Source organism: Amblyomma maculatum, chromosome 4, assembly GCF_055883805.1.
Source record: "Amblyomma maculatum isolate TAMU_Amacu chromosome 4, ASM5588380v1, whole genome shotgun sequence".
Lineage (NCBI taxonomy): Eukaryota > Metazoa > Arthropoda > Arachnida > Ixodida > Ixodidae > Amblyomma > Amblyomma maculatum.
Window position 1 is genome coordinate 19,699,764 of NC_139347.1, and position 26,458 is coordinate 19,726,221.

The 26,458-nt window shown below is 42.2% G+C and overlaps 1 protein-coding gene across 1 annotated transcript in view; it reads right to left on the bottom strand.

Moving 5' to 3' along the window:
• Positions 1–26,458, bottom strand: part of LOC146190389 (NPC intracellular cholesterol transporter 1-like) — a 61,962-nt gene that overhangs the window by 12,520 nt on the left and 22,984 nt on the right. The window contains exons 7-17 of the mRNA XM_084600864.1: positions 23,452–23,584; positions 22,634–22,839; positions 21,453–21,653; positions 18,725–18,785; positions 12,381–12,509; positions 11,323–11,505; positions 9,638–9,752; positions 8,224–8,351; positions 7,602–7,745; positions 5,651–5,740; positions 3,843–4,033 (exon numbers count right to left, since the gene is read on the bottom strand). Coding sequence (XP_084456990.1) covers positions 3,843–4,033; positions 5,651–5,740; positions 7,602–7,745; positions 8,224–8,351; positions 9,638–9,752; positions 11,323–11,505; positions 12,381–12,509; positions 18,725–18,785; positions 21,453–21,653; positions 22,634–22,839; positions 23,452–23,584 — 1,581 coding nt within the window. The remainder of the gene's footprint in view (positions 1–3,842; positions 4,034–5,650; positions 5,741–7,601; positions 7,746–8,223; positions 8,352–9,637; positions 9,753–11,322; positions 11,506–12,380; positions 12,510–18,724; positions 18,786–21,452; positions 21,654–22,633; positions 22,840–23,451; positions 23,585–26,458) is intronic.

The following is a 26,458-nucleotide window of genomic DNA, read 5'->3' on the forward strand; positions in this document are numbered from 1 at the left end:
CGCCTTCAAGATTGGGACACCTGCACTCAATCAGTGTATTACCTACTGCTCTTGCACAAATAACGAACTGCCACAGATAGAATGTGGCACTTTAACAATTTTGGCATTAAGACACAGTGTCCACATTTGTGGACGCGAAACGCTGAAAGTCCGCTGAAGCACTTTTTCTATGTCTAAGATAATGAAATCTAGCATGCAACATCTACATTCCCTTGAAGTATCCATTACAATAAATAGTATTATTAGACATCGGTTTAGAAAGAGGCATGCAAAAATAAGAGCTACTGATTCGTCCTGGCGTAAAACGCTGCAACATCCAACTTTACTTGCCGTTTACAAACACATTTCGCTGTTGCAACAAGAGATGGTGCCACGATTCGACAAGACGGGACCAAATGTTACGGGTGCCAAATTCAAAAGCGGAAATTCACACTCCTTGTAAAGATATAATGAAATTTAGGTCGTGTCCACACATATGGAAGCAGCGTCTGAAGGAATTAATATTATTTTTGGACAGCGCGTTTTAATTTCCAATCTCATAAAAATCGTATCAACGAGATTCCAATGTATTACAAAATATCCACTGCATAGCATACACTTCCTGTGCACCCTTGTTGCTTGTTGAACGTTTCCGGACTGGTTATTCAAGTCAGTTCTCTCAAGAAATGTCAAAATTAAACAGCACGTATCACCAGCACTGAATGCTTTTAGTAATGCACTATGTTTAAAAATCAGTTTCTAGACAAACTAAAAAAAAGAAAAAAAAAAAAGAAAGAAAAAAAAAAGAATAAAATGTTTGCTATTATTTGGTATATAAAGCCACAAATCATTTTGTTGCTTCTGTCCCTTGTCAACAGTGCTCATAATAGGCAGATACTACTACATCCATAGAACTGCCCGAACTCATTGACTGCTTGCTACTGCATGAGCAGCAGCTATACTGAAATGGGAATGCACTCCTCAACACAATTCCTACATCTCCTACACCTCCTACACAACAATTCCTACAATTCCTAGGAAGTTCCTCATCCCTCCAGGCCCTAGAAGCTTCCTAGTATCTCGCCTCGATACCATGCAGCTCCTGTCATCCATGCATGAAAGAATGTCTCAGTATTGAAATCCCCGATTTAAGGAATCTGCTGGTTAGTGCCAAGTCCAGTAACCCTTCAAGTGTCACACGTATTGTGCACATTTCACAAGCTCAGAACTTGAACAATACAGTCCAACGAAATTATTCAGTAATGTAAAACCAGACAAGAGAGGTCCAGCACGAGCTGTTCGTGAAGACCTGAAAAATAAAATCTGCGTCCACAGTCACTGTATGCTCAACTATAAGATCATGAAAACTACACTGAGGCTGCATTGTGATTTTTGCCCAAGCTCGGCCGATGCTAGTGGACACTGGGGTAGCATGGATTCCAAGCTGTAAGCAGTGAACGCCCTATCAGCTTTCCTCAGAGGACTACTCTGTAAGGCCCTGGTAAACAACCTGTGAAGGCGCGCCTACAAACTTCTGTGCAAGACTGTTACCTGAGCTGACAATAATTGCAAGAGATATGGGAGCCAGAACCCTGTGTTGTATGTTCCTTATAGAAAAATATAAAACGGAAAAGAGGTGAAAGCCACTAGTCATACTGCAGTATCGCTTCAGAAGCCCCGAGTTACTTCCCAGCTATAGGCTGCATGGAAAATCAGTCAGGAGCATACTGCATCTGTGCCATGATGGTTGGTAAAGACACCTAATCATGTTGTAGGTAACAAAAATGTGTCCCACAGTGTTATACTTCATTGTTGTCCTAATGCTAGAAACTTGGTTGCAATCAAGGTGTCAGCAGAAAGGCGACCACCACAGTACATCACACGGTACATCCGCATTTGCATGCACCATCATCTGCCAGCATCCACTGTACCAATGGGGACAAGGGCTGCTCTGTAAAGACCCACTGAAAGTGGAATGGCTACAAAGAAAAGAAATGACTGAAAGGCAGAAGGCAAAAGAAAAAAGATATGCTCTGGACACTTTGTTAGAAGTGGGAAAATTAAAAGCTATGATTATTCTCTCGCTCAATCAAGCATGCTTATTTTACCCATTTACAGTGCACAATACATCAGAAAAAAAAAAAAAAGGGAAAAAACAGCCATGCACGAGACTGACAAATACTAACAACCATACAAAGAAAAGATGCCACCCTGACCCTTGAAAATGTCAGTCACTCTGAATGCACAGCTGGATGGAGAGCAACGTACCGACAGCAACAGGTGTGCATACAATTGGAGCGAAGAATGGCAAAAGGAAGTAAAAAAAAAAAAAAGAAAAACGAAAGGTACCTGTCAACCTTTCAAAGGCATGAATGCCCTTTGCTCAAGGGGGATGCACTAGAGAACCTTGGTAAACAGTAGGTCTGTTCTATGCTGCGGAAGTTCGCTCCATATTCTCGAAGCCAACTCAAGAAAAGCAACCCACTAATATTCCACTGCCCAACCACGTGGTGAAAAGTCCACTTCTAGCGACAAACATGAGCACCATTAAAGGAAGGAACCACAGAAACTTCTTTCAAATGAACGAGATTTAAAAATAAAAAAAAGCTGTAAGAACAATGCAGAACCACAGCAGGGAGTCAGGTGCAGCCCTATTCAGTTTCTGCAAGAATACTACTTTGGCTAAGGGTGACTAAACCTGCGCAAATATTCCAACCATTTGGATGCAGATTTGCATAATGCTTAATTCAATTCGAAGCTTCAAATTAATGGCCTAATTCAATAACTGAACATTTGATTGGAAGGATGGCTTCATTGGCAAAAAGAGAAAAATATGCACCCTACGCACTGTATTCCACAAAAGCTACTATAACTAATTGACATGCTTTCCCTTTTCCTTCGCCTTAAAGAGATAAAGGCAAAGATGGGAGAGAAGACGACACACAAACATACACAGCAAGTGAGTGCCAGTAAGCATTCTGGTATTGATAAAACAACCAGCTGCACGTGAAAAAGGACCATGAGGCTTCTGCTCAAAATGCAGTCAGTATCCTATACCAAATGCCTACAGTCATGAGATTACTAGATGAGAAAAAGAACAACGGGAACACTTTAAACAGATGCAGTTTGTGATTTCATTTCATCCTGCATTTTATCATGCACACTCTCTTGGATAATTTCAAGGACAAACCGAACTAAACACTTTTCCTATATAGCTTGATGGATTCAATCTCCCAGTACTTTGTCCACCATAACAAGAGTGAAACTGTATTTGCTTTGATTTGAAGCTATCTAAAAGAAAATTATTTACTTCGATTCCCAAGAACCAGCAGTCAGCAATACCCTTAAAAAATACCAATACACTTGCTTATGTTCCACAAACACATAGTAAGCCTGCATCAAGTACATTTTAAACTACATGCCATGTACATTTTAAACTACAAGATATATTGCTGGATATATGTTTGTTTCGACGCATTTAAAATTCTGAAACCAAAATAGCAGTATACTTGGTATTTTGTAATTTGGTAATAAATAAAACAAAGTAAGAATAATTAATCATTTTTGAATATAAATAGCTTATGTAGATTTGAAGCTGAGCAAATATGCAGATACGAGACAAATAGCACCCAAGGAATATTGTCAGACTTCAGAACCATACTAACATATACTCTGAGAGCAGATATGATAGAATGCTCACTTTTTGTATAATATGAACAAAATTGCCAAACTAATACATACATGTGCTTATTTAACATTTCCTGTTTATGCCACAAAGCCAAAGAATTTTATCCACACTGAAGGTGCGTAAGCAATTAGTTGAATAAAATGCCCCAACACAAGGTGAAGAGATGGATGCTCACACATTGGGGTAGACAGCAGCCAAGCTGATCTGTGACTGCAGTGACTGGGAGCTGCAGCCTGGTGAGCCGCAGATGAGGCTCTGGTCCTCAAAGCGGGTGTAATTGTAGCCCGGCTGCACTACAAAGTAGAGCGGCGGACCCACGGCCAGCGCCGTCTTCTGCATATGGAAGTAGTCCTGCAGGTACGAGTCCTGCACAGAAGAGGAAAGTTGAAAGAGGATGATGTTCTACATCTGCAAGTGAAGACAGCGATTCAATTTCCAACTCAGTGGTAAATGGCACACAGAGTGAATTGAACACAAAGGAGAAGGAAGATGCCTTTCTTTGACTCCCATTTTCGTGATCTTTACCAGCTGCTTCCCTAAAGGAAAGCCTATGCTTGTCAAATAAAAAAAGAAGAAACTTGTACTACAATATGTGCACGAAAAATAGCCAAATTTAATTTAACTGATTTCAAAAAAGCATGCTTCCATACATGTTTGAGGCGTATGGGAGTAAAAGCCACTCAAAAGCAGCTTGACAAAGCTATCTCTTATCAGTTTGTTATCAGAAGTGCATCAAAAAAAGACATTCCAAGCATGCTGGTGTGTTCATATGTATGTTACATGAATACTATTCATAATGAATAAAATAGCCTTTCAAACGGAGTTTATTGCAATATTCATGAAGTTAGTTGAAAACGAAGCATGAAACAAGCTCGCATTATCTTGCATGAAGATCGTACTGGTCTAACTTTATTACCTTTCTTTAATCTTTTTTTTTTTCTCACTGTATCCCATAGCGGTTGCTATTTCTGTCCGCATTTTTTCATCTCGTCTTTGCTTTTTATCCTATTCTAGGTGTTTCAAAGGTGCCAGCACGGTAGCTGTGAGAGTCTCTTTATCTTGCTCTTTTTGCAGTCTAGCTGTTAAAAAATCCTTACCATCCACCACAGGCTATGCACAGGGCAATGCGGCACCAATATCTGGCCATCTCAGCACTGTGATAATGCGTATGGCAATGTCATATCAGTCAAAAATGCAGCCCCTGAGCTTTTAAGCCCCAAGACAAAGAGCAGGTGCATTTTGTGCTTAAATGTGTCTTTTTGACCGTAGGAAGCAACGGGCACACAATGCCGATATCAGACCATGTCAGATCTATGCACCGGCATGGCTGCGATGGTGCCCCGACTGTTTTTGCACTGGCAAATAAGCTTAGTCACGAAGTAACACTTCCACAAAATAGCTCTCCTGCAGTTTTACGTGAAGGTACGTGGAAACCATTTTGATATATATATTTTCATATATATTTTTCTTTGCCATGTGAATGTCCCATGAGTGCTGTTGCACAGGTTCGCCGTGGTTCACAATGTGCAAGTTATGTGATATTATGGGTGAACTGACAATGATGAATTTGTCAATTTTTGAATAATGAAAAAAAAAAAAAAAAAAAAAAAAAAAAACACTGGGCTGCAATTATTATAGTCAGAAAGTCACACACAAGGCATAAAAGCGACAACTTGCTTCCTGGATTGCCTTGCAAAAAGAGCAGCATTGAACAAGGGTAAGATTCAAATAACAAGGTTATCAAAATCACGTTGCTTACCAAGATTCTGCATAACAAAAGACAAAACTTTGGCTTGTAGCAATGACTGGCCCCAAGAGCGAATAAAAAACTAGAAATACTTTACTGACTTAGATGAATGACTGTTCGCCTCATAGGTAGCTCGTTTCACTAGCCCTTACACAACAGACTATCAACAGACAAGATACCGTTGAATGCCTGTACTGGTGATCTTCCTCACAGGCTGTGAATAACAAGCTGCTTACCAAAGGCATGGAGATCTCTTGATCCAAACCTATCCTAGTGTTCATTAGAGCTCCACATGAAAAGCATGTCCATGCAACAAACAGCAACAGCTGCAAAAAGATAATAAAAAATACGGAACAATTATGCAAACTGATTCTGATTTAGGCATGGAAAATTGCATTTCACAAAGCTATGAAGCACAACCAGTTTCAAACAAAACTGCTCATATCAGGGCACAGCTGAATTCAATTTTAGCCACAACAAATATAAAAGGTTGCATGAGTTGGTGATTCGTGATGATTAAACAGTGCAAACAAGATGAGCATTTACATAAGAGGGCCACTGAAGAAGTTCTAGCGTCTATGTTCTGGACATAACACAGAACTGTGCAAGATGTTTTGATCATGCCCTGGATAGAGGCATGCAGATGAGGATTGTACATTCATGAGCTCAATGTCTCGTTACTGGCAGAAAAAAAAAAGTTTTTTTTCGAGGTAATCTTAAGTATGAAAGTTCTTCGCATCTGCTGATTAATTCAAACAACAAACATACTTTCAAGTATGTTCACGCGAGAAACACTGAACTTTTCTACCACTTATAACATAACTAGGGGTGTGAGAATATTTAAAACCTTGATTACGGATTTAAACGTGTTTGTTATTCCTTCCACATTCGTATTAAAAAAAAAAAACTGACATTCAAATTTTTCCAAGCATTTGAAAATTACCGAATAGTACACCGAAAATTTTCGAATGCACCGCAGTTTCACTACACTGTGCGCTTCACCACAATGACTAACTACATTGACTGTGCAGTGAAGCATTCTCAAAACGCGATGGGGACATTTTGTGAAGAGGGACCTTCCCTTTTGATTGGTTTGGTTTGGTTTGGTTTGGTTTGCGAGTCTAACCTTCCAATGCGACTTAGGCTATGAGAGACGCCGTAGAGAAAAGCTCCGGAAATTTCAACCACCTGGGGTTCTTTGAGGCGCACTGACATGACATGGCACATGGACACCTTCCTTTTGGCCTCCACCGAAAAGCAGCCGTCGCGGCCAGAATCTGGTCCTGCATTCTTGGACACAGTAGTCGAGCGCCCTAACCACTACATCAGCAAGAGGGGCGCCCTTCCCTTAAGAGAAGAGCGCCTTCCCGACAGTGTGCGCGAAACAAGTGAAGTACTTAACTAAACTGGGAAAAAATGTCATCCTCACTTGGATTTTATCTCAAATGCGGACTATTGTGCAGGCATTCATCAGATATTATTACTGTGATGCAAGATATTTTTCAGCAGTTTTGAGGCCCATTCGACAATTTGAGCTTTCAGTTAATTCAGACATTTTTTTTCTTCAAGGTTCATTATTGAGAGTTTAGTGTATTCAGTAGCAATATGACAACTCCACCCCGTTTCATGAAGGTCATTCCTGCACAAAAACTGTATACAGGATCCTGTATAAAATTTATGCGGGATTTTTCAGTACGATATACACACCTCTGCAATTCTAGTTTAATTTTATTTGCATATAACGTGAATATTGAAATAATCAAGACAAACAATGTTTGCTATTTTTTTCTTTTTTTTTTTTTCACTTATCAGATATTTGGTATCCGAAGGCATTTTCCCCCCTCCCCATATTCGCATTCTATTCGTATTCGAAAATTTCAATATTTGTGCAACCCTAACCATAATGCCTCTTCAATATGAGTGAATTAGTCATACTTCAAACTGTCAGCAAACCATATCTGTTTCATGACTGTGATGGAACATTATGCACAGTGCAATAAAAATGCCAGAATTTCATATGGGGCACTTCACGGTGTGTGCAGAGTGGACATTTCTACATGGAGGTCTCAAATGATACACAATTTTTTAACATGACACAATGTTGACATCACTGTCCATGACTGCACTCCATGTTGGAGCAAGAAAGGAAAAAACAAAAAAGAGAGAGAAAATCTGCTCAATACTAACCACAGTGAGACGCACAGGACCCTTCATCAAGAAGGGAGCATAATGGTGAGCAAAACCCCTGTACAAAAACCCTTCAGACGATTCATCTTCGATCATAACTGACTTTGACCCAGAAATGCAGCAGCATACATCTAGACGCTGGCTCTGAAAAAAAAAAAAAAAAGGAAGGGGAGGGGAAAGGAGACAGAGAAGCCACTTTAAAAAACAGCAATGCAACTGAAAGGAAAAGAGCACAGAACAGAACAGTTATTGAAATGGTTGGATGGTTTGGTTTGGTTTATAGGGCTTAACGTCCCAAAGCGACTCGGGCTACGACTGAAGCAGTAGGGGGAGGGTTCTGGAAGTTTTGACCACCAGGGACTCTTTAGCGTGCACTGATATTGCACAGCACAAAGGCGCCTTGCTTTCTGCTTCCATCAAAAACCAGCAGCCACAGCCAGGATTTGATCCCCTGCCCTGGGTTCAGCAGTAGAGTTCCCCAACCACTGAGCCACCGTGGTGGCGCTGAAGTTAAAAACCTTTGTTCCATAGAAAGCATGAAGATACCTCGTTTAACCAAGTTCCACCTGCCTGCTTACCTCTCTGCTTTTTTTGCGAAGGTAACACGTGGGGAACAACTCACCCGTTGCCTTCGCGCATCGAGTGTGAGCAGAGCAACGAAGCAGGTCATCTGGAGTGCAAAGTCAAGCAGAAGTGCGAGCCCAGCATAGAGGGCAAAAGTCTTCACAGCTGGCATGGTGCTAAGGCCACCTGCAACATCCAGAGATCAGAAATACAGCAGGCTCCCTTTAGGACAAAGTAGAGGGGACCAGAAAACTTGTTTTATCAGAAATTTGTCTTGACAGAAGTGCCCCTAACAAAGATTTCATTCACGCAAGGTGTGTTCATATGTATTTTAAACAAGGAAGTGAATAAAACAGAGAGAGGGAAATTGCAAAAAGAGCCCTATGCATGAAATGAGATAAGAAAGAGTATGAAAGACACTCACGTTATCCTGCTTAAAGATGGCATTAGTTTACCCTTTGTTTTTCATTCCTTTTTTTTCTCTCACCGTATCCCAGCGGGGTAGCCGCACATACCTATCATATAGCTGCTATCAATGCCACAAGCAGGCACATTGCAAACCCGTCTGTATGGCGCAAGAAGTGTTTGTGGTGCCAATAAAACGTTCTGCAGCATATCTGTTGAAAATGTGGCCCTACAGTTTTCACGCCCCAAGTCAATGAGTAGGTGCGCACGCACCTTTTTTTGTGTGTGGGAGGCAATGTGTGGAAGTGTGTGATGTGTGTGTGATGATGATGATGTTTTTCCAGCACCAGCAATGAAGCTTTGCCCCAGAAACATGGGCTACTGCAAGGTGGCTTCTCAGCATTTTTGCTCGAAGGTGCGCAGAAGACATCTGGTAGGAGTTATTTTTATTGTGCAAAAGCATTTTATATATTTCTTTTTTCCATAGTGCTATGTGTACATCGCAGTGAGTGGGCTAGCCATAGTTCACTGTCTATGCAAGAGTTTCATCATAACCGAAGCACTACTAAATTCCTCTAAATGGACAGTGGGAAGATACCTAATCAGAAGAGCTGATAAAGTTAGAGTTTAAATTGTGAATAACATTAGTACTAGAGCATTGAAATAGTGCCTTTATTTGACATTTACACTTAGTTTCTTTGCTCACGCCCCTTACTGATGTAGGCTTAACCACTAGAGCACCTGATCAGCCAAACTTACTCTAGCACAAACTAATACTCCTACTCAACTAAGTCCACAAACCTTCACGAGCCAACAAATAATACATGTCTAACATTTACTGTGCAAAATATGCACATGTACAACAGTATGCACTGTGCAATGTTTCTCTATGACTAAGTAGATGAATAAAATCCCTACTACCCATATCTGCTACACTACTGCTAGTGTCCTGTTGCTACTACCACCACTACTGCTTACGCAGGCACTGCCACTCATATTACCTTCAGTAAGACAAAAAAAAAAAAAAAGGAGAGATGAGATGAGATGCAAATTTTACAACTCCCTACCCAAGAAAAAGCAGGTAGCCTCAGAGAAGCTGGCCAGAAGCAAAGATGGCCCCAGATTGCCCACCACTCGAGCCACTTTGTCCTCAATAGGTTCATCTTCTGAGCCATCGTCTCTCTAAAAAAAAGAAAAAGAAAGAAAATAAAATGGGGATGGATAGGAGCATAACTTATCTCACTGCCTACTATGACAGCAAGCAGGATCACTACAGCAAGTCTTTACAAAATGAGGCCACAGTATGATTGATTGTTCCGCAAACCTCTTGAAGAAGATTAAAGATTTCAATGGAATCTGGCTAGATACACAGGAGATATGTGGGTGAATAAGAAATGGAAATTCATTGAAGGGCAAGACTTCTGCAAGACTACAAGTTCATTTCAGCAGGGACCCTAAAGGATCAGCCTTCAGAGCTCTCCCAAGTGAGAACCATTACTCCAGACCTTGAAAGCAATCTCTCATCAAGAAGGTACATTAAAGAGAAACACTTTGCAGTTATTATGTGAAAAGAAACTTAAAAATTGATGAAGCAGAAATACCAACTAATGGCGCCATCGTAAGTGTCCCAGCCACTACCACCATTTTTTGTCACCTTGACCGCCAGAGCACTGAGAAGAGAAATGATTGCTTAAAACAAAATTGACAGCAACAAGAGAATCACCAAACTGCAGGTTCTTCAGGTTATAAGGTGCAATACATGAACATCCTGGGTTCAACCTGACCGTTCAAATGACACAGGATGCTGTTGCACTGAAAACACAGCTTCCATATACCAGAAAAAAAGTCTGAAAATATACTGAAGATACTGTCATCTCTGGCCATGCTAGCAAGCAAACTTTGGTGCAATACAGCAACCTTTTCTTGCACCAACACCCCAAGGCTAAGCTAAGCTAAGCCATCATACACTTCAAAATGATGATCTCCAGCCCCGACGTCAAGATTGGCCTGAAAATTTTCAAATGCAATTCTCCTACCAATAGGTGTGCCTTAGGCTGCTGGACAAATGCCAAAGTAGCCAGAAAGTATAATTTAGTACTGTCTTAAAAAAAAAACTGTTTAAAAAAAAAAAAGAGAAAAAAGAGAAAGTAAACATTGATGGAGTTGTTTTCTGTGTCCCTTTCAGTGCACCTGGTAAAAAACAAAAATGAGGATTGTGCACTCATTTCCATTGCACAAACTTTTATTAGAGCAAATAATACTGGACACTGCCTCACATTCATTTAAATGGTACTCCGCAGTGTATCTAAAAAAAAAAAAAGATATTTGTTTTCACACAAAAGTTAGCTTTTCAAGAAGCGAGTGCAGTGAATTATTGTCCGTTACACCTTAATGTGTGTGAACTTAAGTGCTGCCAGATGCCGTAGGTCCAGCAAGAGTTAGGCTTGAGCTAGTCTGTCATCATGACAGGCACAAGTAGCAAATACCACATTGCCTGCTTTTGTTAAAACAGCCAACAAAGTTTGAACAAACAAAACTAAGAGAGTTGCAGGTTCTGGTTAGCTTTTTTTCCCCCAGATCTGCAAGCCATTAGGTGCTCAGGGCTGTCTTATAATTGTGCTAGGACTACCGAGATCTCAATAATGAAACAAGGCATTGGAAAGCACAGACCAAATGCATTACAAAAAGTGTTTGGCTTCAACCCTCTGCAGATATTTCCCAGCAGTGATACCTATGCAGTGCTCTTTCTCACCTGAAATCCCTGGACGAGAATGAAGATATTGTCAACGCCGACAGCAAGCACGAGGAATGGGATGACTTCGATGATGATGAGAGTGGCTGGAGTGCCAAAGTAGCTGAACAGACCCAGAGAGGATGCTACAGATGCCAAAACTATCATCACACCAGCCAGGCCCAGGGTCACTTGGGAGTCCACCTGTACACACACAATAAAAGTCATTTACATAGCAATGACTAAGCCAAACAAAGGATTCACCAGTCTATTGCATCACAAGGCAGGTCTAATGCATGAAACACTTACTCTCCAAGGCATGTGATGACGTGCTGTACACAAAAGCATCCTACTGCACTAGTTTCTACAGTTCTTCATATTGCACAGGCAGAAAAAAGAATTTCAGGCATCAAATAAAACATAAATCAGCAATGGCTCAGACAAATCAAATGTTCTGTGATCAGCTATGGTTCATTAACAAATAAAAAAACTCACTATATGATTTCAGCACTCGATGAAGCAAAACTGAGTGCAGCTTCTAATGTATTTGAACCATATTTACACAAAACATGCAGTGCCCAAGAGTGAAGGTGCTATGCGTCCACTTCGGCAGTAGCTCATTTCACAGCAGCCATTACGGACGGCACTGACTGGGCATGTCCCAACCTACCGCTCTAACCATATCCTCCTCTTTCTCTTTCCTCCTACAACTCTTTGCTCCCTCGTACCTTGCTCTAAATTTCTCGTTGTGCTCTCTTTGCTATTGCTGTACCCTTCTACCCTGCCTCCTTTTCACACTCTCTTTATTGCCTTTGTGCTGCCATATTCCACTTGGCTCCTCGTTTGCTCCACCTATTCCGCTGCTTGAAGTGAGCCATTTGTACCCAACCAGTTGTGTTATGGGTTATGCCAAGGGATTTGTAGAACACAGATGGATGCCATGTGGGCTTAACACTGAGATCGCAAGGTCTCTAAGCACTATACACGACAGCTGGAAGCCTGCTGCGCAAGCATGAGAAAACTGTACAGATGCATAGGCTTTGTCGTGCAGCAAACTCAAAATTGAATTCTTTGCTCACCAATGCAGTCCTGCAGGAACGGTACTGACCCAAGGCAAGAGACACATACACGAACATGACAAAGTAGCTAAGCAGGACAGTAAACACGTCCGACCGGCTTTCCCTTTCCAGCTCATCTTCCACAGAACTCTGTTGAAAAAAACAAGAAGAGTGAGGAATGTCACAGTGCCATCAAACAGTGCATACTCAATGCCCTGCTTATATACAACCTCAGAAAGACAAGTAGGTAGTCAAACCTGCTCTTTATTATTTTATCTTTGCACCAGTGTAAACGGCAGATAAAACAACCTAATCTCCAGTCTGTAACATGACATAATGAAGGCACTGTCATCTCTATTTCCTCTGGTCATCAAAAGTTTCCCGGCAAGTTCAGAAAGCATTATATAGTAAGCACTCATTAGCTTGCCGTCCCATATTTTAAAATATTGATTAAGTTAAAGGTTGCCGTATTTTCAAACTGAAATTCAGATACACATCTCAAAGTTTAACCTCAGTAACCTCAAAAAAAAAAAAAAAAAGGAGAAGAAGAAGAAGAAGACTATTAGCCGGCAGTTTTCGCAGAGCACAGGTCATTCAGCAATCAAACAACGAAATCTACATTAATGTGCGATGATACACACCTCTTCTAAACACTATTCAAGCCTCAGCACATGCAGTCACCTCTACCACAGGAAGTGAAACCTCTTGAAGGCCAGTGATTAGTGTTTGGACGTTTTAAACAGAAAAGCCCACTTCTTAAAACAGGCACCAAAGAGAGCCTCTGCAAAATGCTAGAGCCAAGCGCACTTCAAAAAGTAGTAAACATTCAAATCGAAGTCCTTTCACGCATCGTTTCGGAAAGCCAAACTTGTCATTCCCTCCACTGGCGTCCAAGCTGTTGCCCAAGCTTTGATGATGGCGTTCTTTTAGATCAAGCTTCCTTTTTTCCTTTTTGCTAACCAAGGCGTGGCACCACTGCTCATATGCACGTAGGCAGCACTCATGCAGCAGCAACGACAGTGTGTTTTCAATGTTCACGGCATTGTCACAGCAGATCCATTTCTATGTCAGGCTGCAGCCCCAGCCCACCCACTTGGAAGTTGGGGACTGCCCGAGAAACACAAAAGAGTCCCCTAGTTATAACTGGGCATGCCTCCATGCTTTGCCACCATTTTCAGTACCAGAAGATTGAAGCTGTGCAGAACCTCCACAAATGCAAGCACACAGGGTAGAAACAGAAACCTGCCTAGCTTACCTATGAGATATCAGTACTATACTGAGTGTTTCAGTGAATGTTTTCTAATACTATTAAATATAGGAAGCTCGAAAAAAAAAACAAAAAAACTTTAGGAACAAGCTACCGCCAATGGTGGACATCAGATAACATAAAAAATCACATCACATAACTAATTTTAAAAAAATTCATTGAACGTTGTAATAAGCACAGTCATGTAGTTAAAACCTAGGAGGAGTACAAAGCAATGAAGTTATCGATACCACATCAGATGTTTAAATAAAGAAAAAGGTGCTCCTTATATTGTTCCAGTGCAACAAAATCTGATGCTTTTTTTTATACAAAACGCTCAGCGCATCATTCACGCAGAAAGCTGAAAGCAAAAAATAAACATTGGGAGGGAAGTGCGGGGCGGGCAGGGGGAAGTAATGCCCATAAACTCTGGAAACACCATAAAATATACCGGGTAGGAAAAAACAAGAAAAATATACATTTTCCCAAGGTGATGCCCTGACATAGCCAGGCATGTGACCTGCTTCAATAGACACCACCAGGCCTCCAGCTAACATTGAAAGAACTATGCGAATTTGTTTGCCAAAACAACCTTGAGGGGTAACAGAAGACAGAAGCTTGGCAAAACTACCTGAATGCAAAGGCTAAGCTCAACTGTTAACAAGCCCTTTCAAAAACGTCTTGCAGCCACACTTTCCTGGAATGATAGCTCAACCCGCAAGGGTAGCAAACATTTTCAACCGAAAGGTTGGTCAGTCGGGGGCAGAGCCAGGGTGAGGGCTCATGGGGCTTCAGCCCCTCCCCCCTTCCCCCCCGCAAAATTTTTTTGTACTGGCATACACCGCAGACCAAAACAACCACCGGCATCGGAAATCAATCGGGACTCGATCTACAATGTCTGTTCTACGCTCAAAAAGACATTTCGGTGCAAATAAAAACGCAAAAGGTGCATTGAGTTTTCTAAAGCCATACTTTGGACCATACAAAAGAGACAAATCACACTATCCGACAAGCTGACAGAGGACACAGTGAGGACCAATGCATAAAGGCAAAAAAAAAAAAGCTAGGAGGGTATGAGACATCACATGTGCAGTGTCTGCAGGCCAACCTCCTCTTAAAGCCGCTGCCATTTCTTTCTCGGGGCCCTTATTTGCATTGAATCTGTGTTCTTAGTGACTGTGCATGCTCCAGCAGAAAGCCTGTGGAAGTGGCCTGCTGAAAGTCTGCGCCTATTTGTAACACCCCAGTTTATTAGTGTGCAAATGCTACATTATAATCAGTGTTATAGGCACCTGGGGAGAACTGCAGGTAAGCTTTTCAGCTGCGGGTCCGTCGGGAAGACTATGCATTTGAATTGACGTTAATTGCATGCCTGGGAAACTGGCTTTGATGCACTTTCAGCTCTGCATTTGCTAAATTAAACAAACAATTTTCATTTGAAACAATACATGCACAGCATAGTCAACAAAATGAAAGCTCCGGGCAATATTATTCTTCCGAACAGTCCTTGCATCCTAGCATGCAGCATTTATGGCGTGGTTGAGAGATGACAGGTTGGTGATGGGTAGGCCATAACAGATAGCTCAATAAGAAGGAAACTGCGCAACAACGTCAGCCCCCCTCGAAAAAAATTTCTGCCTACACCACTGCGGTCAGTGGCCTTTTAAGGCAGACACCAGGTGAACGAAGTTCATTTCCCCGAGGAATGTGATGGTTAAACAAACTCAGATAACTCAGGCAGGGGTCATGTGGGAACGAGCAGCACCTTCACAAGCACCTCTCTTAACCCCCAACACGAGGGATGGTAATGTCAACTTAAGCTGCAGCAGAGATTGTGGGGATTGCTTAGCTTTCACTTCACAGACCTAGAAATTATTTTCACTCTTTACGACTAAGAGACCACAAGAATTAACTGTACCTTGCCCATCCATTTAATAAAAGCAAATAAGATTTTATGCTGCCCCCCCCCCCCGCATGTTTTTCATCATCATCATCAGCCTGACTGCACCCACTGCAGGGCAAAGGCCTCCTCCATACCACCTAAGTTCATCCAGTCCTGTGCCAGCTGCATTCACACACTAATCTCCATTAACTTTTCTCTTCCGTTACCACGCCTATTCAAATCGATCACCGGTGATCAATGCTTTAAATCACCGATTTCGACATTTTGGAATCATTTCTTGTGCACCTAGTGCCACCTAGTGGTTAGTCTAGGCACTGCACTTATAGAAAAGTTTAAATTTTCTCGCTCTGGCGACATTCTGATCTCTGACAAACCTTTTTGAGAACTAATGTGTATGTGTTGTTTCGAACGAGGGCATAGCGGCCGCACTTGAAAAAAAAATATCCCACTCGTGGTAATGCAGTATTAACATCAAAACATGCATACCGAGCCTTTACAGCCAGAGTGGAAGAACGGCTAGTTGGTAGTTCATCTTGGAATAAAAAAGCAGCGCACTTTTGAGTCATGGAAACAGAAAAAAAACGGCAACACAAATGATAAAAGAAAAAAAGAAAAAAAAAATCAGTGCTCAGTTGCCGTTTCTTTCTTTGTCCATGTCTCAAGAGTGCGCTGTTTTTTTTCCCCGAAGACTTTACAGCCAGTTTGCAGCAGTTTTGTTTTGGTGCCTCACGAAACCCAGTAACTGCTTCACCGCATGGCATGAGAAATAAGGCTGTTTCAACCTGTAGCTTTTTTATGTAGCTGTAAGGACGGCGCTATACAGATACCGTATTTTTTTAGTGTTCCTGGGTCACTGATCTTCAAAGCGTGTATTCTAAATTTTCTTTGTTAATAATGCATCTGCAGATATTGTGCCTTTTCTATATGATTTTTATTAACTTGTCACAAAAATGGCAATTTTCCAAATTTTTTGTGAGTTACCCAATAAAGTTTTTGCTTTTACCTTAAGTTTTTGGAAAGAGCATTCCATTATTTGCCATTCTGTATAGGTGTATTCAGACGAAGGACCACGGACTAGGCCGTGGACCGGTCACCTGGTGTCGACCGTGTACGGTCTGGACCATGGCACCTTCCATACGGCGGGTCAAAATAGCAGCCGACAAACCGGACAACGGTGCAGGCCAAAGGGATAAACTATTCATCTCGCAGTTTCGCGATAAGCTTGTAGCACACTGCCTCCCACTTTTTTAAAGCATTATTTCACAATGGCGAGCTGGGTGTGCATTAGGGCAGTATACTAATACAGTAGTGGCTTCGTCTAAACATGGCCGCATCTAGATCACTAACAACGCACCTACTGCGCATCACTACTCTGTTCAATTCTAGACACAAAGGTGAAGGCGATAAGGACCACGTCGACATAAGCTGCCGAGTTAACCATGGTTACGCTTGACCAGGGTTCCCGAACTTAACTGCAGTTACGCGAATAGCAGCTCATGGTTGTTACACAGCTTACAACCATTGCCCCTCGGCTGTCGCCTGTGCAGCGCCGGCTTACTCGATCTTATACGCCAGCTTCGCTGCAAAGATTTCGCCGAAATGACTATATGTATTTTTTATTTTTTTTTTTCCATGACAGTGGGTGGACCTTTTTGTTTTTTTAATGGTTTGGTTTGGTTTGTGGGGTTTAATGTCCCAAAGCAACTCAGGCTATGAGTGACGCCGTAGTGGAGTACTCCGGAAATTTAGACCACCTGGGGTTCTTTAATGTGCACTGACATCGCACAGCACACGGGCGCCTTGCTTTTCGCCTCGATCGAAAAGCGGCCGCCGAGGCCGGGATTAAATCCCGCGTCCTTGGGAACAGTAGTCGAGCGCCATAACCACTGCGCCACTCCGACAGAGGGCTTTTTCTTTTTTTCTTTTTTTTTTTGTATATCATTTCCTATAGCAATGGTCAAATACAAGCACCATTCACTGTGACTTCGATGCGATACAATTTAGGCCTGGTGACGAGTAAGTAATAGCACGCGGGCAGAAGTCGTCCGCCGCGCTCGCGGCAGCCCCGTTCCGGCAAGCTCGTGGGATTCTGTGTGGTACATACGTGTTCGCATGCGAACTTCCCTACTTTTGTAATGTAGCTGTAGCCTATCTTTTTGACATTTTTCACTAAACACATCGCTGAAAACACTCGTGCGGGACGCGACGGGGAAGCAGTGGTGCAGGTACCATAGGGCAGTGCTTGAAGGCTGTATAAAAACACCATCGGACGCCACTCTAGACACTGCAGATGTCACTTGGTGCTCTTAAGAATAAGCTCAAAGTGCACTTTGTTGATGTGGGCTAGCTCACGCGCTTTAATCGGGCACAAAATGCCTAGCGATTTATCGCCTGCTGCGGTCCGTGGGCCTGGCGCAGACCTCATAAACCAGAAGTGGAACGCCACATGACGCTTGGTCCGTGGACCAAAACAGGTCCATCGTCTGGATGCACCTTATGTGGCAATGTGTGCTGCAATATTATTTGCACTGGCGTTCTTGCCAGCACAAATAATATTGCAGCGCAGACCTGCGAAAAACGGAAACAGAAAAACGGAAAGCTGCAGTGCATTGGAGCAGAATTTCGGATGTTCTGGACACACTCTCGTGCCATGATGGATGACAAGAATGCATAAACTGCCACTGCAACCTCAGACATGACGCGCTGCCCATATATTGTTGACTTCATGATTGCAAGGGGTGCTGTACGCACACCACTGATTCCGTAATAAGTAGTGGTGCGGTAAGCACAGGGCACAGTTAGCAGTGGTGTGCGGCCTGCACATTGCCGATGTCGCAAAGGCCGGTCGTGCTGTACTATAAATAAATAAATTCTGTAAACAAATCATGGTTCTCAAAATAATGGCTTGAGGGGCTAGTTGGTGCTGCATCTTATTCAGAAATGTGGCGCAACAAACACTTTTGACATTTTTGACATTTTTGGCCTGTTTGTTGCGCCACATTTCTGAATAAAATCATGGTTCTGCATATGGATTTTGTTTTTTCAAATAATACAGTATTTAGGATGATCCATATTCGTATCATTATGATCGTACTGTATTTCCGGAATATTTCTAAAGAACCTGATACTCCAGCTGATATATTACCATACACCAATCACGTACACGACTGCAGCTCAATCAAACAGCTGTGACAACAGTGCACACACAAATCTCACCTCTGAAAGAAAGGCAATCGATATGTTCGGGCTGGAGAAGTTCTTGAGAGTCTTGATAAATCTGTATAAAATGAAATCAAATTTCCCATTTTACTTCTTATTGCTGCATATTAGGCCAACATGCTTAGTCTAACTTTCTTTACCCAGACCAAGTGCTACCACTACCAAGCTCAGCAACATAGCATACACATAAACCCTCAAAATGTAACAAGAGGTTCTAGTACAGTAATCTCTCGTTAATTCGGCCCCTAAGAAGCCAGAAGAAATGCTCGAACTAACTAAAAGTTTAGTTATCGAATGGGCCTGAAAAAAATCGTTAAGAACAGTTTGTATCAAAGTAGTTTTATCTATCTAATGAACACCAATGTGGTGGTAGTCTGCATTCAAGATGAAACCCTACTGAGAATGACAGTTTTTCCCTGTTTCGTCGAGTGCTTTACTTTGCAAACACTGACGGGCACATTAAAGGAGTGCACAGTGCAATGCAGTAGCAGTGTTCCCTCTTCAAAAAACAGCCCCGCGGTGTTTTCAGGATGCTTCAACACACAGTCAACATGGTGAAGCATCGCACTGAAGTGTGCAGTGTGGTGAAACTGTGCGCAGCCAACATGCAGTTTCAGCAAACCGGAAGTAGCATGCGGATGCACATGAGCGATATGTGCGTAGACATTAGAATAGCACGTCCCCATTTCTAAGATAAAAACAAAAGAACAGTGACATGCCAAGCAGCGTCGAAAACGGCGTGACTAGCCGACGCGTACGCCCGATAACAGCCATGAAATGGTGTAAAGTTAGGGAAGGCGAAACCGGAAAAGCGCAAATGGACAGGTTCCAGAAATGGGGAACCTTCGATCAACGTCACGCCTGGCACGGTGCACACAAAATGCATGGGGATGCGAGTCTCTGGGTGGTCTGCATTGGTCATCACTGACATTGTGTCTGGACACAAATGCACATCCGAATTAACCGGAGTGAGATCCGCTCATGCCTGAATTAATGAGCCCCCAACGCCATAGACTTGAATGGACGTCGGCCGGGACCACGATCCTAGCTAGAATTAACGACATTTTACTGTACTATATCATTTAGGCAGATATTAAAATGAACACATCAATGGAGTAGATACAACAGACAACTTCCACTGCAATACCACTGCAATACCACAGTTACTCCAAATTTCGAGATTCATATTTTTTTAGATATTGCAGCCAGAATGCACCAAGTTAGAACTGTCAAATAGCAATCTGAGGCTATGCCGACCTTTTGCAAAAAATATATCCAGTATTCAATGAGTCAAACTGCGCACACAGCTAACCTATTTGCAATATCTGACATAGGTTGGGCCATGTTACAGGTGTTATGCACTTTGTGCTAGTACCTGTTCCCTCCATTAATCGTTAAATTCTACATATAAAAAAATTAATTTGTAATAAAAAAACAGTAGCATTAACGAAAATTCAAAATGTGCACAGTATACCCAGCCCAACTGCACTGGTGGTTGCTCTTGCCAAATAAATAAATAAATAAATAAATCTACTAGTATTTGACTTAATGCTAGAAACTGACAAATATTTGCACAAGCCTACATAAAATACTAGTGATGCTTTAGTATGAAGTCTGTATAGGATTCCAAGTAGTTGCGGACAATGTGAATTGATTAATCATTTGACAAGCACTAGTAATTAAACTATTCCCTGCACCCATCTAGTGGGCTACATAATCATGATAAATTGAAATAATCCTACGAAATTAGTAATGGGATGGAATATATTAGACCCAGGTTATGAAGAGGAACTTATCAACATTCCTCATTGGGAATGTGCTACTGATACTGAATGACACAAAAATGGTCAATAGAAATACAAACAGCAAAATGAGAAGGTTTAAGCGTCAGAAGGGCGAATGCCTCAATGATTAATGTTTACACATAGTGTGATAGCCATTCTGAAGTCTTAATGACCTGTGTTTGTTTTCTTGTCATGCTACTATTACTGTGCTTTCATGTTTGCATCTGAATGATCAAGTTAGCATGCTAATATGTACGATCTGTATCCTGTAAGTACACACTTATGAGGCCAAAACTTGGAAGTCGGTGAGAAACTTACAATGACAATAAAGATAAGGTAGTGAATGTCGTAAAGAAGAAGTCCATGCGCAATTAAAGTGGATGATGTGGCTGGGAAACAAGTAGCAAATGACAGTGCCTCGGCTGAAATCAAGAACAGCAAATGGACTTTTCGGGTGTAAAGTCTTTTGATCAGCTATTTAAAGTTACCTATTTAATGTTATCTAGGGGCTTGCATTCAGTGCATTCAGGGGTAACAGTTGCCTTTCAGAGTAACAAGTGAACAGCAAGGTAGACACGGAGGCAGAAGGCCGCACACACTCACGTGAAGAGGAGCATAGGAAGCTTGACGGCATAAAACAACTACAGCTGGCTCGAGACAAGTTAGACAAAATGAGATAGCCAGGAGAGAGGCCTCCGCCCATAAAAAACTTAATTTATCCAATCATGCCAATGAATGAAATGAAGTAAATTCATTTTATTTATTGTGGATCGTCTGAGCTCCCAGAAAATTTTATCATCACAAGATTTTTACCAAACTCTTGAACATTTAAAAAATATTTCAGCATTGCATTCCGTGAGCATTGCTGAACAATGGAAGTACAGTACAGCTAGCACTTGCACAAAAATGTTTGGGAAGGGTAGTGAGTGAGGGTGACTTACTCTCTCTCCCAGGCAATGGCAGGTCCTAAAAGTGAGGCATTCACATTGTTGTTCACTAGAATGGTGAGGACAAGGGCAGATGCTGAAGAGTACTGGTCACCAACAATATTGCCCAAACCCACATATGGCATCACAGGTCCACCATACTGGCCAAGACAGGGCACGCCTCCAAAAGCGTCGTCCATAGGCGACAAGGGAGAGCTGCAGGAAATAGGAGGTTGCAGCCTTAGCATGCTAAAATGACATGCCTGAAGCACCTGACAAGGTAACCAAAGGAAAGGAAATGTGAAGGACTCGGGAATATGGGAAGGGCGGGAACACAAAGAATAGAGTACACTGTTTTCAATGCACCTTCTCAAGTCACAAGATCAGAAACCAAAAAGGCAAATCGGAAAAAATTACGAGACACTTTGGCGACTAAAGTGGTGAAAGGCGAAAGCCTGAGTGCCGTATTCTGCTACGCATTTGTTGCGAATGTGGCGGTGAATGATGCTTCGAGTAAAGAGGGTGACTACTATGTATTTCACATTCCTCCCTTCCTTTATGGCATGGTACACGCGGAGAATTGTGACAGATACTGCGCCTTTTCTAGACTGTAAATCAATTTCAAACGCAGCTGATGCCTGCTGTACTAACGCCTCCTAGACATGTGGGTCTGCTTCTGTTTGCTGTGTGATGAGAAGTTCGAGGAAGCGGCAAATGAAAGGGCGCACGGACACCTGGATCAGATGCCCGCTGGGGTCAGCTTCATATATGCATTAATCGCCTAGTGACATCATGACCTGTCGTGACGGTACATAGCGTACCCTTTGTCGAACAAAACCAGCATCTCATTGAACGCATCAAAGTTCACCGGCGTTCTATAATTCGTCTACAGGAAAGGAAAGGCGATGTATCTGTCACTCGCGGAATGTCACTATCATTCTCACTGTAGACAAGGTGAATTATGAAGAGCGTTTCACGATCCGGGGTGTGGCACAGCACAGTTGGTAAAGCGCTGGGCTGGGGATCCAAGAGATGGAGGTTCGATTCCCCGGTGGGAAACTAGGTTTATTAATTTATTTTTTAAGTATCGGAGCCGCCACAAAAGCTTGACACTTTTTCTGACGAAAACGATGAGCCATCAAAAGCTTTCGCCTTAAAAAAGTAGGCAGCAATCTGGGCCCCTAAACGCTGCCCACCTGAAGCAGTAGTAAAAATGGTCCAGGTAGGTCTTGTCCTTGTACTTCTGATCCAGAAGGGAGGCATTGTTCTGGAACCAGTTGAGTGGTGACTGTATCATGCACTTCCCGTTGCTGAGCGGAGAAAAGCAAATGTCCTCCAGGGTAACATTTTTTCCCCCATGCTTCACACGGAGGCCCAGAAGCTTCTCCTGAAGTGAGGCCACCTGCAGCAGCAGAGATAACGGGATTCCTTCTGAACAGTCTCAGGAAATCCATTCTAATGTGCTCGGGGCAGCTGTGGTTTTACAGACTAACATTGCAAACTAAGAGAACAAAAATGTTAACAAATTCTGCACAAGACATTCAGTATGAAAGTTAATGGTAACAATCAACTTCCGAGTCAACCATGACAGCAATGCATAAAAAAAACTAAAGACATCTTTACGTCCGTCCGAAAAGGCTAATAGGTAATGTAATCCAGAGACACATATAAAAACGCTTTTTTTTGTCCACTACTGCTTTCACCAACTTTTCATCCCTGATCAAGCAAATAAAAACCAGGGCATTCCAAGTTTTTATAGACACCTGTCAACGACATTAAAGGTTACTTTCTCCTTCACTATATGTAACAAGCACAACAAAGTTTGTAAACCGTGCCACCAGGTTGAAACAAAACATATGAGGCCTCAATATGAAATAATCAATAGTGACTGTAACCATGCTTTTCTTCTGGTGTGTCACTTAGGTGCCCTGCACCTGTCACAACTCCCGACTGCTACATTCCCGCAACCATCAAGCTTCTACTCTGGAGGCCCTGCAAATGTACACATTCTCACCTCATGAAGAAAATCCTTGTCGAAGACATTGCCGAAATTGACCGTCAAATTGAACCTTTTCAGATGCAGTGTGTATGGAAACGGCTGGCCACCATTACGAGTGATGACCACCTGCTCAATCCTGTAGAAAGGACTGAACAAAGAACAATGCCCAACATTCAGTCAGCACAGTTTGCAGCAACACAGCATAATTAGCATGTGTGCCACTTCAGCAACCAGGCATCTTACAACCTTGCACACACAAAAACCGCATGTTGGAATAAAATTTTACCGAATGCTCACTCATTTTGTACCAGATCGTATCTACCATCACAAGAGCTTGTGAAGACTCTCCTCAATATGGCGCCTTAAAGTCATCATCCTTGTAAGTCACACACTCTTGCGGAAGAGAAGAAAGGGAATTGAGAGCAATCAATCCACTGCGTTTTTGGCTGCAAGCTGGGCATGCTCCCTCTACACCACTGAGGAGCGTTTGTTCAGTGCAATGGTTTGTACAGGCCTTATGAGACTGCCTCAAGCCACACAGCATCCCATACCATTACACCACAGCAACACTTAGTTGACATCATGTATAGACACACGATTTCTGGTTGCGAGTTTTATGCTTACAATGGAACCTCTTTGATAAAATTCTCACGAGCATTGAAAATTGAAAGGTATCCGAAAATCGTATTATCCAAACAGGCTCTAAGAGATTGCAAATACATATATAGTACTTGGCAAAAAACTTGATTTTATTAAACCACTTTAAAGTAATCCATCACTTTGTGCTGGACTTTTTGTATTTCGATGCCCTGCAGCAAGCTTTTTTTAAACTTGTAGAAGCGAGTAGCAATTTCATCACTCAGTTCCACACACGCTACAAAGCCGCAAAGTGCATCCAAAGCTTTGAGTGCACAGTCGGTAGACACCGGCTGACGATCACCGCTATAGCCTCCTGAGTCGTCGTCATCACCTCCATCACTCTCCTCTTCAGCGTTAACATCGGCTACGATATCTTGAACACTACGTAATTTGCCTATCACCAGTTGGTCGTCTATACAAATTCTTCTGTAGACAAGTCTACGTTGAGATCACCCATAACCGGAATGTCAATCTCGGTGCCATTGTCTTCGTTCTCTACAGCATCGTGAGATGCATAAAAAAAGCCACACTTCTCGAAGCAGTTAACAATTGTTTTCGGTTTGACGCAATCACATGATGTAGCCAGAACATTGATGGCATCAAGGTCTTTCCGGTTGATTTTTGCCAAGAAACATTGCACTAATAAGCTCCTAAAGTGATACCTGACATTTCTTATTATGCCTGCATCAAGGTGTTGCAAGTGGCTGGTGCAGATGGGGGGCAAGAAAATAACTTCCGCATTCTGCAGCCACGGAGTATCAGCAGAATGTGCGGCACAATTGTCGAGAAAAAGAATTTTACAGTTCTCGACATGCATCCGAGCATCCAGAAGGGTGAGGAACTCTGTGAAAAAGGCTCCAGTCATCCATGCGTTCCTATTCACCTTGTAAATGATAGGAAGACGCGGGTTACGGGAGAAGCAGCGCGGCTTCCAAAACTTTCCAATGACTGTAGGCTTAAGCTTTTTAGTCCCATCTGTGTTCCAGCACAACAATAGAGTCACTCTTTCTTTGCTTTTCTTGCCTTCTTGACATGTTTCACCTTTCATCCTGAGACTTTTGTCGGTTTTTGAACAATCCAGCTTCATCTGCATTGCAGATGTCCTTTGGTTGGCATTGCGAAATTACCGCTGGCAGAGCCGAAAGCCAGTTAGGGACCTCACCTTTGTTGGCAGACTATGCTTCGCTAGAAACAGTCTTGTATGACAGGCCACGCAGTGTTTTGAAACGGTGGCGCCTACAGCCAGATGCCTTGAAATTGTCAATGCCCAAACGACAGTGCTGTAAACGGTCATGCCTGCCGCCCTTACTTCTTTGAACCATGCCAGGAGGACCTCTTCCATACTGCCGTCCTGTGTGCCCCTTGTTTGTACAAACAAATGTAAGCTGAGCACACTAAACAACCAACACAAATGGCACTGACGACAGCCTGCCTACATCGTGTACATCGTCATCAACACATGGGCCAATCACTGCTTCTTGGTCTCCGATTCTTGAGATAGACGGCAAAAAAAAAAAAAAGAGCAATCAATCATCATCATCAGGATTATCGCGCAGCCTGCGAACATTGCTCCTAGAGGCCGCCACACTATTGCAGGAGCTCTAGCAGGCACTAAATCTGAGGTTTCGCTTTTACGTACAGCTACTACTGAATCCCGCTGCTGCCTCTTGCAGCAAAAACCGAAACCCAGGAGATTTTTCTAATGTTTTCGCGATCGTATTATCCAAATCCCTGAGGGAGGAAATATGATTGTATTAGCTGTACAAAAATGTATTACCTTGTAAGGCATCGACCGAGAGAAAAAAAAAAAAAGCATTATGCTGAAAAACATAATAAGCATGATCATATCAATTAGATTTCACTGTATAAGGATGTGCAAGGTATTACTTTAGTAGGTGAATCACCATGAGCGATTTGCCTACAGGCTACAACCGCTTAATAATTTAAAATAAAATTTATTTTCTCACCTGTTTCAGACTGTTTCATGTGATGAGTACAAAAACCGATATGAATACTCTTTTGCCATTTTGAATCACTAAAGCCAGCCTGCTTGGAGAACAGGAATCACAACAAATGAAGAAGCATGATTATATTGCAGTTTTTTCATCCGTCAAATGACCTAGCTCCAATTTGACGTCATAGCCGTCGCTCAGCCATTGAAACTAAAACTGAAACTGGTGCAAAAATAAAGTTAAATTATCAATTTTTTAGAGCTTGCGAGATGAAACCATGTACAGTAATATCTTATGTATCGTTTACAAGAAAAATGTAATTAATATTTGGCATCTATGCTCCTTAAGACAACTACTTAGCACTGCTAATAAGCACTACTAGTTAACTCTATTACATAGCTCTACTAAGCCCCCTCTTACCTCAGAGTGGA